This window comes from Corythoichthys intestinalis, chromosome 17 (genome assembly GCF_030265065.1).
Source record: "Corythoichthys intestinalis isolate RoL2023-P3 chromosome 17, ASM3026506v1, whole genome shotgun sequence".
Taxonomy (NCBI): domain Eukaryota; kingdom Metazoa; phylum Chordata; class Actinopteri; order Syngnathiformes; family Syngnathidae; genus Corythoichthys; species Corythoichthys intestinalis.
Window position 1 is genome coordinate 24,899,258 of NC_080411.1, and position 15,669 is coordinate 24,914,926.

General features: G+C 42.0%; 1 protein-coding gene across 2 annotated transcripts in view; it reads right to left on the reverse strand.

Moving 5' to 3' along the window:
* Window positions 1-811: 811 nt before the first annotated feature.
* si:dkey-88l16.3 (low-density lipoprotein receptor-related protein 2) overlaps window positions 812-15,669 on the reverse strand; it is a 30,558-nt gene continuing 15,700 nt past the window's right edge. The window contains exons 26-47 of one of the 2 annotated variants that reach the window (XM_057819787.1): window positions 14,718-14,885; window positions 14,522-14,644; window positions 13,843-13,998; window positions 13,555-13,770; window positions 12,821-13,050; window positions 12,622-12,751; window positions 11,766-11,959; window positions 11,452-11,638; window positions 8,242-8,457; window positions 7,993-8,176; window positions 7,723-7,924; window positions 7,425-7,589; window positions 7,010-7,225; window positions 6,292-6,519; window positions 4,976-5,110; window positions 4,707-4,902; window positions 4,497-4,622; window positions 3,850-3,957; window positions 1,842-2,078; window positions 1,379-1,667; window positions 1,175-1,271; window positions 812-1,005 (exon numbers count right to left, since the gene is read on the reverse strand). In XM_057819787.1, the coding sequence (XP_057675770.1) occupies window positions 958-1,005; window positions 1,175-1,271; window positions 1,379-1,667; window positions 1,842-2,078; window positions 3,850-3,957; window positions 4,497-4,622; window positions 4,707-4,902; window positions 4,976-5,110; window positions 6,292-6,519; window positions 7,010-7,225; window positions 7,425-7,589; window positions 7,723-7,924; window positions 7,993-8,176; window positions 8,242-8,457; window positions 11,452-11,638; window positions 11,766-11,959; window positions 12,622-12,751; window positions 12,821-13,050; window positions 13,555-13,770; window positions 13,843-13,998; window positions 14,522-14,644; window positions 14,718-14,885 (3,851 nt within the window). In that variant the 3' untranslated portion in view covers window positions 812-957. The remainder of the gene's footprint in view (window positions 1,006-1,174; window positions 1,272-1,378; window positions 1,668-1,841; window positions 2,079-3,849; window positions 3,958-4,496; window positions 4,623-4,706; window positions 4,903-4,975; window positions 5,111-6,291; window positions 6,520-7,009; window positions 7,226-7,424; window positions 7,590-7,722; window positions 7,925-7,992; window positions 8,177-8,241; window positions 8,458-11,451; window positions 11,639-11,765; window positions 11,960-12,621; window positions 12,752-12,820; window positions 13,051-13,554; window positions 13,771-13,842; window positions 13,999-14,521; window positions 14,645-14,717; window positions 14,886-15,669) is intronic. The other variant, XM_057819788.1, reaches the window with a different exon arrangement.

Below are 15,669 nucleotides of genomic sequence, written 5' to 3' on the forward strand. Positions count from 1 at the left end.
CATAATGGTCAAAACTGTCGACTTCACCTTTACTGTCGCACCTCCCGAACGATATTTTATGACACCTAAATCGGACATATGTCATTTCCCTTCCCCGGCTTCGGAGAATGTAAACAAACCAGAAGGCGTGACAGCTAGCCGACATGCTAACCCGAACAGAGTGATGTTTCAAAGTCTTCGAAGCAGAAAATCACACAATGAGCATTAGGAGAGCTTTTTACATGCATATCAATGATCAAACGTAAGTAGTCCTTCATTTAAAGGAAGTTTGTAGTGTTTACTTTGTTATCGCTGTATTTGTATTTGACATAATACAAAACAAGATGTTTACTCATTTCCTCGTAAGTCCAATGGTCCCACAGTAAATATCCACGGTGAATGGGAACCTTTTGAAACTCCAAAAAGGCGCATACGCCTCTCCCTCATACAGAATGATTTTTCTGCAGCCGTTTGGCTGGCGTGATGCGAAAAATAAACCTATTAATCCGCAAAATCAGCTGAATCCTTCGTCCTCATACACAACAGTACACTGTAGCGTGAAGAGGACGTCTTCTACCGTACACGTCACAGCGCTCTCCTCAATGCAAGACCGAAGCCGGAAGTCACTCATTTTCATGGCGCGGGATTAAAAAAACTAAATAAAAATAGCGATCGCTTCCACACACATCCAAGCGGCCCATATCATCCAGGGGCATAAAATACTGCGTGTATTATGAAATAAACATGCTTTTTCGTGTCACAGGCACTTTAGGGAGCCTGGTGCTGATTCGTTCTGTCACTAAGACAATTCATGAGGAACAAAAGATTGCACATAATTTCATTCTTATCATATGTTTATTGGACGTATTCATTTTGACACCAAGAACATGATCGCCATATTCAGTCCTGCCATAACCTATAAAATTCAGGTCCCAAATGGCAGTAACCATCAATATCTGGCAACAGGTGGGTGAGTTCTCAAGAGGCGACTGGGGGGTTCTTCGAGTCTACAGAGGACTCTAGCTCCTGCAAAACAGGGGTGGGGATGCATTTTAAATGGAAACTAAGCTCTACTTCAGAAATGAGTCGAAATTAAATTGATTAGGATTTTCGGCATTTGAATCAACCTAAAATAGTTGGACAAGAACGTAAATCGATTGAAAGGCTACAGTGTATCAGACTTATCTGGTTTTACCTCACAGTCTGCATCCATGTGTTCACATTGCAGCACCATGTTGGACATTAATGTTTCTTTTTCGGGTGATCTGCCTCTGATTGCTACCCAGGCTCTCCTGTATCAAGACAACACAAAAAAACCTACTTAACCAAAGGGTATCCATTTCTTTCCAATGCAGGTGCAGCTAGCCATAATTGGCTTTTGAACATAGCACATCCTTACCTTTTCCCAAAAACAAAAGCGACCCCCACAAATGCAGCAAGCAGCAGGAAAAACCCCAAAACAACACCTATATGGCTCCGTCTATTTTTCTCCTCTTGACAGAACTCTCCTTGGTAACCAGCCATGCAATGACAGTAAATGGCTTTGCCTTGATGGACGCAGTGGCCATGGCCGCTGCAATGATGTTGACCACATGAGGAAGTGTCCGCTGAAATCTGAGGTGGTGCAAGTGGAGACTTGGAGAGATGGTCATTGATTTTGGTCCCCGAGCGGTCATTCTGAAGTGGACCTACAGGAGGAGTTCATATTTCTTATATGAACACATTCAATCTTATTTGTTCAGCTTACTATATGTATAGATTAATGGATCAACACAGTGCTGTAAATAGGATAGCAACACTACGCTGTAATTAGACAAGTACAATTTGTGTACTTTTATCCAGTATGTAGTTTTGTAACTCACAATCCAGTTCATCCGAGTGGTCCGGACAGTCTACGTGTCCATCACAGAACTTGTCGTTGTTGATACAGTGGACACGATCAAGACAAGCTTGCTCTCCTTTGGGACAAGGGTGCTCTGGCGCACAGGATGTGGGACTATCGCTGTAAAACCCACGAGCACATTTGCACGTGCGGCCTTTGGGATAAGGCAGGCAGAGATGCTCACATCCTCCATTATTGTCAGCACACAGATTAGATCCTGTAAATTGGAGGCAAATAGCTGAACTCTCCAAGAAATGTTATCAAGGTGCCTCACATATTAAAAGAAAATGTGCTTTTACAAGACATATCCTCTAAACCAGACATGTCCAAAGTCCGGACCGGGGGCCAAATGCGGCCCGTGGTCAAATTTCATCCGGCCCCCAGCCTCTGTCATAAAATCAATAACGACTGGCCCGCACACAGACTTAATAAATTGGTCAGCAGTACTGCTACCAGCATATGAAGTAGCTTACACACTAAATGCTGCTCCTCATTTACCCACTAAAAGGCAACAGCACTAACATTACCCTGTGTGACCCTTCCAATTTTCTAAAATGGCGACAACAAAAAAATTAGTTGACTGCGACGGCCGACGCTTCAAGGATAGGTGGAAATTTGACTATTTCTTCACTGAAATACGCAACAACTGTGTCTGCCTAATTTGCAGAGACAGTCGCTGTTTTTAAAGAGTTCAGTGTGAGGCGATATTACCAAACAAGACATGTACGACAAGATTAGTGCTGCAACGATTAACTCGAGTATTCGATTGCTTCGAGTATTCGTTTAATTAGGGTGCCGTTTTAATGGTTTATTTTGAAAGTGTTTGCAATTAGTTTTATTGATGAGGGTGGATACACTGCCCTCTGGCCCGCCTCTTTTCACATAGCTGAATCCAACTGCTCCCTGTTAAGACCAACGTAAGCTAAGTTTTTGTTTTGAGCTACTGTTTTTTTAATGCATTCTTAATTTAGTTTATAGGTATATTTAGCCGCTTTTTGTGGGAATTTGTGTCTGAGCCATTTATTAAGAGCATTGTATAATTTTTTTTTTTTTTTAAAAACATTAGCATTTAATCTAGCGGACTTTTTCTATAAGTTAGCAAGCTGTTTTGTTGTACATTGATCCTCATTAAAAAATATATACATATATATATATACACACACCGTTTGAGGCTCAGCTCAGGTATTTTAATTTTTCATGTTCCTTATCCGATTACTCGATTATTCGAACTAAGTAGACCATCGATTAATCGACTACTAAAATATTCGATAGCTGCAGCCCTAGACAAGATTACAGGGAAGATCTGCACCAAGAAATTGAAGAAATTGAAGCAACTTGAAGTTAGTTAAATTTCACAGCAGCAGTATTTCGCAAGAGAGTCAAAAGAGAACGCCACAAAGGCTAGTTGCGAGATTGTTGAAATTATTAATTAAAAACAAATAATAAAGAAAATGTGACACAGAATGGCTTGCTAAAATTTGCTTAAATATACTGTATTGTTCTACGTAAAGGACGTCGGCCAGGATCGGCCCCCCACATTTTTACCGCACCAAATCTGGCCCCCTTTGCAAAATGTTTGGACACCCCTGCTCTAAACAAACCAAGCAACTTTTTCCCCGACTATGAACAGCACTTTGAATATTTGTTCAGTCAAAATGGATTGACGTCTAGCGTCGTGAAATATACAAGTTGGCCAACATAATGGCCCTCCAAAAGGAAGCCACAACTACAATGTGGCCGATGACAATGACCGGAAAATCAAATTGTATAATTGGAATGTAAATGTAGATGCGTGAACTACATATATGAATTACTATGACCAAAACATCTGCCTCACCCCCCACACCCTGTAAAAACCCTTGCATTTATGTAATCTTTCCCCATCACTCAAGTGAATACTGTACTGCGTTTCAGCTTAATTTCTTATATTTTGTTAGCTACAGCATACATCATCCAGTTGACAACTATTGCATAACAAAACATCCCACCTTTCTGGCTGTCACTGCTGTAAGCTTTGATTTCCAACAGGTTGATTTTTGTCTCAAACCACAGCTGTTTAGGATGGAGGCCGTCACTGAACCATGTTTTGGTGACATCTACAGAGTTTGGATATCACCATAGTTAGATATTGAATAGTTGAGCACGGCCAGTCCAAGCAAGAATTTCAATAAACAGACTGGTCATAGAACAGGTCGAAAATCAAATGTTTGAATAGTATCTTTAATTTGATGCGCACATAATGGTTAATGAGGACTGAAAATATTTAACTTGCCTAAAAGAAATTTGGCAGAGGTGAAAACGACAACCCTTTCAATGAGTAAGACATGCTCAATGCTACAAGAAAACCAATTGTCTGAATAATTGATGACTGCATTAATCTATAACATCTACTGCCTGAAGGGGAAGAAGACTGCTAAGAGAGTTAAGGGGCAAAAGTATAATGTAGTATAAGGAATGAATATTTAAAACAGCGGTTGATTTACTGGCATTTAATGGGCTAAAAGTTTAAAAATATGAAAATGGCTACAGTTCATGCCATTACGTTTTAGCCTTATGAACCACTAAACCTACAGATAATTATTGCATTAATTTGTTGCCGTTTCCCAATAAGACATGCAAATGTCTCAAGTCTTACCCTTTTCCCGTGTTATCCAAAGGAACATATTCTCTGTGTATGTGAAGGAAATAAGTAAATCAGGTCCTGTGTTGTACTCTTTGTAGCCTGTGCCATCAAGTCCAATAGAGCAGATGTGACCTTCACCTAGGTGGCGAAAACTTCATGTCAATAATCTGGGGGCATAAAAGCCCAAATATCCTGCAGGATAAATAGGGTCGAACTCTAAACCTGTGTCCGCCCAGAAGACTGTAGTTCCTTTATTTGTGAAGACCAGTGATGTGGGGATGGTTGACTTTGTCCAAAGTACTATTTTGATGTCGCCATCCATCCAGGTACAGCTCACTTCAGTCTGACTCCTTCCACGCACAAAAGCTGAGTAGCAAAGCTGACTTGATGGGGAATCCACTGCAATGGATGTAATCCTCTGGAAGATCAAATAGTCCAAGTCTAGCGGAACCCTTATAGCTTTAAGAGGGATAAAGCCATGTAGTACAAACCTTAACTGATTCTTGCAGCAGAGAGGCAGTGAAGCCATTTTGGCGGGAGGTCACATGGAGATTAGGCCGATTGGTGCTGCTCCAATAGATGTTGAAGGTCACCCAGTCAACAGCCAGAGCCACAACAGAGTCATCCTTCAGGAACAGGAAATGTATAAATTCTAGTATATAAAGCAGGGGTACCCAAGTCCGGTCCTTGAGAGGCCCATTCCAGCTTGTTTTCCATGTCGTCCTTTAACAGACCTGAATCGGATGATCAGCTCATCAGCACGCTCTGCAGGAGCCCGACAACGATCCTGGTTACTTGATTCAGATGTGTTTGAGGAAGGAGACATGGAAAACAAGCTGGATAGGGGCTCTCAAGGACAGGACTTGGGTACCCCTGATATAAAGCATTAACCCTTTATAGGGCAAGTAACTATTTTTGGCAATTAAAAACAATTTTACCCCAGAAAGACCTGCCGTCAACATACGTGGATGTCATTTTGGGTCATGTTGCCCACAGTGCTAACAGTGTGGCCTAGGCAAGGTCTCCAATGCATGATTTTTTTATATATTATTTGCTTATTAATAAGTTTTTATTTAAATAAATAAATGAATAAATAAAAACATGCTGGTTATGACGCACAATAACTTTTTTTTTTTTTAATTTACCGTATTGGCCGGAATATAAGACTACCCCGATTATAAGACGACCCCCTCTTTTTCAAGACTCAAGTTTGAAAAAAAAAAAAAAGACTGAACACCAAATGTTTATACAGAAAATTACAGTACATCTGAAACAAATTATAACAATATATTTGAGAGAAAAGAATGTTATTTTGCCTCATTCAAATCTTAATATCTGAACATTTAAATATGTAAACTAAAGTGCAATCACATTCGTAAATGGCTTCTGTTTTTTTAAATGTAAATAAACCAATCTATTGTGATAAAACAAAATTGCAATACTGCATTAACCATCAAGGTGAAGTCTAACTGTAGTCATGAAACAAATCTGAATAAGGAAAAACATTGCAATGAAATGATGCAAACTGGTTAAACTTCAAAGTAGCTGAGATCTGTCATGACGGAACATCGCTTCAATGATATCTGGCGCCATCCAGCATCGTGAATGGATATAACGTCTAGACCGCGAATATAAGACGACCCCCACTTTTTCAGTCTTATTTCAATGCAAAAAACACAGTCTTATATTCGGGCCAATACGGTAACTTAAAATTAAAAAAAAAAAAAAGTTTTTAAATGAGTGCCGTATAGTAATTATCAATTAACTGAGCGTCAGAACTCATTTGCTTAACTTTCTTTCCTCCTACCTTCAGTTGTATAATGCGCCCAGCTGGTGTCAGTCCTTGTCTGGACCTGGGCCCGCTTAAGTTCAGCACATCTATAGTACCTTGTTTACCATCAGCCACATACATGGACAAGTTTCGGAAGGCTAAATCAAGCTGAGAGGCCTCAGAAAATCCAGGAAGAGCCAAAACTCGACTGTTTGGCATATTTTTCAGACCGACCCCTTCCTGACGGAAGGACTTTAAGTAAACCTGAAAATGTAAAACGGGAGAAGTAAACAAATGTAAAAGGTTTGCCAAGTTAGTAAATACTGTATGTTTATTCTCCATTAGAATTACAGCAAACCTGATTAATTTCCAGACATTTTGTTTTAATGCATCCTCCCGTACAAAAAAATTTGGGAACTTCATTTTGCCCGTACCCCATGTCAATAATGTGACACCTTTATTAAATTGGGTCCCCTCCATTAATTCTACACCCCCCTTTTGAGGAGGTAAGCAAAATTACAGTATTTTCAAGCATATGAATAATTACATTTGTTGGTTAATTTGTAAGGGCACCGTGTATTGTATTGGACAGGAGGGTGCTAATTATGTGAACTTTATCAGCTATGAAAAGCTCAACGAAACAAAAGTCCTGGCTTCTGTCATCATTGACCCACAACAACACAGATAAATACGGTTTATACAAGTGTGTGTGGGATGTGCAGTAGCATTTAAAAAATCTCTAAAACTACATTACCTGATAGACTACGGTCCGAGACAAAAATAGGATGAAAGTGGATTCCAAAGGCAGAGCGCAGCTGATCTTGTCCTGAGAAAGTAGCAGCCCTTTTGGACAGCGGCAGACTGCAGCTGGCTCCATCCCAGCCACTCCAGTTGTCAGAAGACACAGATGGGAACATTTGAGCTTTTCACAGGGGTTGCTAATAGTGGGCTGAATGAGGGCATGCATCAACTGAAGAAAAAAAAAAAAAGACAAGCAAGTGTGTAAACAGACTCCTGGAACAGTTAAATATCTTCTATTCATATTGATGCAAACATCAGAAAATGGTATGTACCAGCTATTTCGATGAGCGTGCTTGACAAATGGAAAATTAAGGGAAATATGTCATGCAGTTATCAAGATGGTCAGTTCATGAACAGTGATGACAAACCTTTAGGCCAAAAGGCTGTCCTGGTCTTTTAAGAAGAACCTTTTGATCTTTCCCAGTGTTCTTGTCAGCCGAGCGGATGGTTCTTCGCTTTGTGTCGGACCAGAAAAGGCGATCGTTGAAGACTGCCACTGAGAAAGGGCTTGGAGTCTCAGCCAATTGAAGAATCTGGTGAGAGCATTTCAATTTTCAGTACTAGATCCTATTGTCAATACAAGTTCCTATCAGTTATCAAACTATAAACATGAGCATCATTTCTCGACAGCGTAGGTGTCTGAAGCCTGCATGAGGTGACATTCACCTTGACGTTATCTCCGTCCAAGGAGGCCATGCCAATGCAGCGCAGCTTCTCGTCAGCCCAGTAAACTCTGTCGTCCAGGAAATCGTAGGCCAAACTAACGGGCCAGCTCAGCCCACTGCTCACCACCACCTTCCTCTTTGAGCCATCCATCCCTGACCGCTGGATCTGAGGGGTTCTACCAATCTCAGACCAGAACATTAATCTGAATAAAGTTGGAAAAAAAGATGAAGATTTACATTGACAACAAAACTTCCTGACTGGGTATCTCACCCTTTTTGTGGTAGAAGTAAGAGCGAGCGTGGCTGCTCAAGATCTTCAGCCAAGACCACTGTGTACTCCTGAGACTTCAGTGTTTTGTCACTGAGCCGGACTGCCCGAATCTGCCCTACAAGTCCATCCACCCAGTACAGGTTCTTACCTACCCAGTCCATTGCAATGCAATCCGACTTCACTCCTGTAATTAGATCTCAATGCAATTCAGTTCTCCAGATTGATTCGTGTCTCAAATTAGAAATTCACCTTTGACAAGCGTCCCCTTGTTGGTGGAGTCCTTTGCCATGTCAGCCCAACGGATGCTTTGGTAGTCTGGACTGAGCCAGTAGACTCTCTGCTGAGCCCAGTTGTAATCCAATGAAAAGACCGGCCGGTTGGCAGAGGACAGAAGACGCAAAGTCCCACTCTGAACTCCAAGTACTAAGAGCTCTGACTGGATAGATGCCACAAGAAGTGGCTCATCTAGAGAGAGCATACGTTATCTTTTAATCTAGAGATGTCAAACTGGTTGCAAGGTCTGGCTCGCCATATCATTTTGTATGTCCTTTGAAAATAAATCATGTGCTCTCTGCTATTTATATGCTCATGTGTTCTAGAGAAATTATTAGCAGTATAGTTTTTAAGACGCCCAGAGCAGGGCTCATGGTTTTTCCTCTGTTCTAGTCGAGCACTAACTATACTAGTGTAGCGGATGATGTTGAGTCTCGATAGCTCCTTGAGTAAAGTTCGTGTTGCCGTGTCCGGCCGCTTGTGACTCTTCTGACTCTAGCGTCCGTGCCAGAAACGCGCGCGACAACAAAGTTTTTCCCCTGTAACACAGCACGTCCCCCCACACAAGTTCCTTAGGTGAATTCTGTTAAGAGGTAGTGGTCACTACACAGGTCCCCCCAGAATTCACCCACACAGGTGCAACCTGAATAAAGGGAACGGAACGGTCGGGTTGCATGGCCGGGGCACCGGTTTAAGACTACCGAATGGACGATCAGGACGACGTCCAGATGCCAGCTGATGAACGACCAAGAGTGACGATCTGGAGGACGTCCAGGATGCCAGGCGGTGGACGACCGAATGAGACGATCAGGAGGACGTCCGGGATGCCAAGTGAAGGACGACCGCGCAGGACGATCTGGTGGCCGTCCAGGACGAGGAGCGCGTCGTGCTGCTCTCCTCAGGCGTGGCCGGAGAAGCGCACAACGAGAGAGGCGGCATGCGTTGCTCAGCTGCGGTCGAGTATGAGGTCGAGACGTGCGACGAGCACTGCCACCCAGTCGAGGCCGTAGACGAGGGCGACAGGCGCGGTGGTCGGAGTTGACCGGGATGAGGGTAGCTGGCGAAATCGACCAAGCCGACCGGTCGTAGCAGGAGCGAGGGAAACGCCGAAACTGGAGTCGAAGCGATGTCATCGTTGTCCAAAAGCGGTGGACGAGGAAAGACGTCGGCGGCTTCCGGAGGCGCAGGCACAGGTTTGACATCGTTAGGAAGACCATGAGCAGAAGCTGTGTTGTCGAGTAGGCCGGAGGCCGACGGGGCGTCGTCGAGTAGGCGGGCGCATCGTCGTCGTGTAGGCCGGCGCATTGGCGCCGAAGCCGCAAAAGCCGGGGACGGGCGCAGCGGCATCGACGTAGAGCAGCGCCGGAGACTAGGCAAGCGAGAGTGGCACTGGAGACGAGACAGCCGGCGCGTCGGGAAGCACCAGAGCGGGAGCGTGCTGTGGCCATGCGGCCAATGGGACGGGAGGACGACAGCTAGGCTCCTGAGCGGAAGCGGCGCCATCGTTGGCGAAAACCTCAGGCATAAGGGCTCTTGTGGCGGGCACCGCGGGGGTCGTTGGAGTTGACAAAGCATGCGACGGTTCAAAACATCAGAGAAAGTCCACCTTAAGCACCCCATATTTGTCCTCTTTTGGCGGAAAAGCAACGACACGCTGAGCTCTGACCGCCATCGAGTACCCGAGCGCAGCCACCACATGGTAGAAGCGCATGGTATCGTCAGCTATACCATGGAGGGCGAACTGTGCCTCCGTGCACGCGAACCACACGGCCACAGAAGACTCGTTCAACATCATTAGCTCGAGAAAGCTACTGACCGAAATTGCTTTAAGTGTTCGAAAAATGCCTCTGAGACTTCAACGAGGCAAGTCGGGGTCACCAGTGTAGCGGATGATGTTGAGTCGATAGCTCGTCGAGTAAATTTCGTGTTGACATGTCCGGCCACTCGTGACTGACTCGAGTGTCTGTGCCAGAAAAGCGCGCGACAGCAAAGTTTTTCCCCCGGAACACAACATGCCCCACACAAGTTCCCTAGGTGAATTCTGTTAAGAGGTAGTGGTCACTACACTAGTAGTGGTTCCTGCCTTTATTCGTGGAAGGATCAGGATGAAAATTGGTAAGTATATTCTAGGGATGTATATTACTTATCAGAGCCCACTTTTTCAGGTCTGATGAATTTGACTGCAGGTTCTAATTAGCCAGTAGAGGGCATGTGTGCTCTTTGAATGTGCTCATGTCTCTTGGCTAAAGACACTTCTCGCTAGCATGCAGTTGTAACTCTACAACAGAGGATGAGGTCCAAATAAATGAAATTAAAGTCATACTGGTACTACGAGAAAAAGTCAATTACAGGTCATAGGGTAAACCGCTACACTATGTACACGTACCTTAGCTGGGAGCGATGACGAGGCATCAATATAAAGCCATCTATTAATAATTTGATGTAGCTGAGCCAAAAGATAAAGGATTTCCATATTTATGAAGCAGATTCTAAAATAGACTCAGGAGGTGCACAATATTCTTGTATTCCAATTCGCTATTACGTCACTTACGTCGTAAAGCTACGACGAAGTGTTGGTAGCCTGTAAATCAGTCTATTGATAAGGATTTGATGTAGACGAGCCAAAATATGAAGGATTTCCTTTCCTTCATTCGTAAAACATTCTAAAACACATGATGCTTTCAAAATTGTGGATTTTAACAAAGGCACAACGTTACCGCTAGGTAACAGTATGACTTTTTCTTGTAATAACAGCTACTTTTTTTCTTGTGCTATAACTACAACATTAGAAGTCATTTTATTGGGCTAATGTAGCTGAATAAACCACTTTACGTAGCGCTTTGCGTCTTAAAATCTACAATATTGAAAGCATTTTGTGTTTTAGAATCTGTTTTACAAATAAGGAAATCCTTCATATTTTGGCTCATCTATATCAAATCATTATCACTCCTCCCTAATCCTCCATGGTAAAAATAACTGATGTGGCAACTTTAAAAAAAGTGACACCGTTTAATTGAATTACTCAGATTTCAAGCTAAACTTAGATTGGTGTGTGGGAATGTCATTGTTAAAATTTAATGTTAAAAAAAGCCATCACACAGTTGTATAATGCATCAGTCACTTTCTACAGTACACAAACTGTCAAACAATTTAAAGTTGTGCTTGTATGGCGCAAAATTTTCCTACCTTTCGTCTTACAGCTTTTGTTGTCAGGCTCCAGATAGAAGCCAGGGTGGCATTGGCACACAAAAGATCCACGGGTGTTGAGGCAGGCGTGTTTGCATGCATCATGCTGCATTAAATTGCATTCGTTGGTGTCCACACAGGAAATGGAATCTGTATGTAATGTGAAACCAGCTGCACAGTAACACCTCTGCAAAAAAAAAAAAAAAAAAAAAAAAAAAAAAAAAAGGCAATTATTTCAATACCAAGTATTATTTCAACTCAATTATTATGCATAAAACATCTGAAAAGTACAAGCTTCTCCCAGTTTTACTGACCGGTCCGTTGGGTGTGCTGACACAATGATAATTACATTGAGGAGCTGATAGAGTAGAGCAGTTGCGCAGTGTGCATCCCACGCCTTCATCTGAACTGTCAGCACAATTGATAACGCCGTTGCACACCAGTCCTGGGTCTACACACTCACCGCTTCCACATTGGTAAAGGTGTGAAGGGCACCTTTTCTGTTTGCCTGTTAAAATAAATGCAAACAATAAAAAGGGTCTTCGCATTAGACGGACACAAGAGACTGCATGTGGTCGATTTTATGCCCAATCCTAAAGAACTCATAATTAGTGCTGCAACGATTAATCGATAAACTTGAGTAATTCGATTAGAATTTTTTTTTTTTTTTTTTTTTTAATTTAGCTGCTTTGAGAATTCATTTAATCAAGTGGAGCTGTAATGGTTTGTTTTGAAAGTTTGCATTTATATTTGTTGATTTGGGTGGATATACTGCCCTGTAGTGGCAACAGTGATTGCGATATACAGTGAATACGATATAACTCATTTCACATGGCTGAATCCAGGAGCTCCCTGTTAAGACCAACAAATTAAGTTGCTTGAGCTAATTTTTTTATGCATTTGTAATTTACAGTAGTTTATAGGAATATTTAGCCGTTTTGTGGTAATGTGTGAACCATTAGTTGAGAGCGTTGTAAAATAAAGTTAGAATTTTATATTTAAGCCAGCGGACGTTTGCTATGCAAGTTAGCCAATTGTTCTTAGATCATTTTTTATACTGTTTGAGTTTTTTTTTAATGTTCTTATCCGATTTACTCGATTATTCGAATCCACTAGTTCATTGATTAATCGACTACTAAAATAATCAATAGCTGCAGCCACAATACGTACATTTGTCTTCGTCCACACCATTTTGACAGTCCTGCTTTCCATCACATCTCCAAGACAGTGGGATGCATTGACTGCTGCTTCCACACTTCCACTGGTATTGTCTACATGGTGGAGGCTTAGTCATACAGTTCTAGGTACAGGCCAGAATTTAAGTGAAACGTAGATGGATTTGAATAATGTTAACCTGAATGCAGCTTACTTTTTCATCAGAGCCATCCTTGCAGTCTTCCTCACCATCACACAGCCATTCACTCTGCAGGCACTCATGACTGTGGGGGCACTGTAGCTGCGAGGGGCAGCGAGGTGGTCTCGAGCAGCCGGACTCATCAGAGCGGTCACTACAGTCTGCGTATCCATCACATCGAAGAGCCACCGACACGCACTGGCCGCTATTGCAGCGGAACTGCTCAACTTCACAGAATTTCAAACCTGCCAGGATGGTGACCACTGGCCTATTAACCCTTTATAAGGCACTCATTTAACTTTGGCTACATTTGACAACACTAAACATCAAATCCATTTTGCCTGTCAGAAGCTGGCAGCGAATGGTCAATGCCAGCCCTCCTAGTCAAAATGAAAATGACAACCCGCGCCATCAATTACACTGAAACAACCATTTCCTACCGATCAGTGTATTGTCAATGGCAGGCAATGACTTAATATGCTCTTATTTAGCTTAGCTTCTTTCTTTTTCAACTAGTTAATAGTCTATTTCATCTTTTAATAATTAGGCTGTGGCATCCACATATAGGGATATCAAATTTTGGGCCGTGTAGGTCACACTTGTACAATACAAAAATATTGTAGCCTCAAAATGTAATTTCCACATATGGGTACATCGAGTTTTTTTTTTTTTTTTTTTTTTTTTAAATGGCCAAAAACTTTGTAAAGGGCTAAACATTCACTTTTTATGTGTGCAAATATGTCACATACTGCACTTGTCTTCATCCGAGCCATCAGCGCAATCTCTCTCTCCATCACACAGGAAGGTCTCCGGTATACAGCGTGTTGAGTTATCACAATGGTGATGGCAGCCTAAGTGCTGACTTTCACAGCCCATTTCATCAGATCGGTCTTGACAGTCATACTGTCCATCGCACACCTGCGCTGGTGGGATGCATCTATTACCGTGATGACATTCAAACTCATCTGGGAACGGAAACAAACACTTTGAATATAGCGCTTGGACTTGCAGAAAAAAATTAAACCGCATAAACAAACCTGTTTTGCACTGAACGGTGCATTCCTCCTCATCTGATCCATCCTGACAGTCCTTCTCTCCATCACACACATGACTGTACATAACACACTCCAGACCGTCTTTGCAAGGCTTGAAGCCGTTACGGCATTTTAGAGGAGCCAACTTCTCCCTGGGGGCTTAGCAAAGAAAAGTCATTCAATGCCTTGGCTTCATTAAATGAAATGATTTTAAAGAAACAAAAAAATGGATGCTAGTGGAAAGAATCTTTGTTTAATAAATTCAAGTGTAATGGAGAAAAAAAAAGTATCAAAAAACCATTTCCAGAAAGTGGTCACAGCCATTTGATCAAGGCCAGTACTATTTTAGCTGCTGAAATGTTTCCCCACATTGCCCACCCTCCTTTCTAATGTCTCTTCTGCCCATTAAAACATGCAACTCTGTTCGTTTGTATAGTGGGTATAACTGACGTCACAACTCTCAAGCATCATTTTTTGTTTAAAATGTTCTCCATTATCAGTGGTCAAATAAAGTTAATAAGTTTACATAAAATACTTTGAGGTGTCTTCTTTTTCAAAGACACTTAAATAATGGGGAGCATGAAAGCATTTCAATGTGTATGACACTATTGTAAAAGTTTTTTTGTTCTACCTTTGTCCGCTCGAATAGGATTTCCATGTATCTTCCCTTTCATTAACTTACTGGATGAACCACGGTCAGGTGATTTGCACTTCCTCTCATCTGAGCCATCTGGACAGTGGGCACGACCGTCACACACATACATTTTGAGGATGCACTTTCTCCGGTCACTGCACAAGAAGTCTCCTGGGAGGCGGGGGAATCAATACATCAGAGATTATAATAGATGCTTCTGCCCTTCCATTGTCAAGACACTTACTTGCACTTTTACACTTGAAAACACAGTCCCTCTCATCAAATGCATCTGGGCAGTCTTTTTTCCCATTGCATAGCTGAGTTTGTGAGATGCACAATGACGAACCAGGGCAAAGAACTGAAGGAGCAGTACAAACTGAAGCAGGACTTGGAACCAGAGGTGTGACAGTATCTGGGTGGGGGCAGTCAACGAAAAACATTGTTGAACATGAAAACGACTACACAGTCAAAATAGTTTTACAACTTAGGCTGGGCAATAATTGCAAATTTTAATTGTGATTAAGGTCATGCTCGTATGGTGACTGAAAATCTGGTTTTGGTTCAAAATGTTTTTCCAGCACAAGCAAAAAGCTCAGTAGCGTGCACTTCTGATAGCGTGCACTTCTTGAGTGCCCTCAAGCGGTGAATGATGTGGATGTGTTTGCTCGGTGCAACTTTGGAACAGCACCTTCCACATTAACTTCCCACTTACATTGCTCTTCTTACCCCCTTTGAACAGCTAAAATAGGGTTACAAGATTGTCTTTCCAGTTTTGGAAACATTTTGCTCTCATTCCCACATGCAGGCAAGCACTTGGTGAATCGACTGCACAGGGTGCATTGCGTTCAAAGGCCAATCCGAGAAAGAAGTTCTAAATTAATCCCTTCAGAAACAGAAGTGACTGAACACCAAAATATCGTACAAATAGTGAAAATCAAATACAATTGGGGTATGTAAACTAATAGATTTGCATTTTGAAATTTGAACATGCTTTTTACTTTATAGTGGGTCAAGTAAAAAAAAAAAAAAAATTGAGTTTTATTTTGTTGTGCATTGTTGAAATATTAGTACAAAATAAAACACATTTGTAAATTAGCATTAATACTAAAAAATAAACATCTGAATAAGCTTATGTTTTAATATTCTAATTAGTTTTGATTTTTTACATCAGTTTTTTCATTGGGTGCACCGCTAGT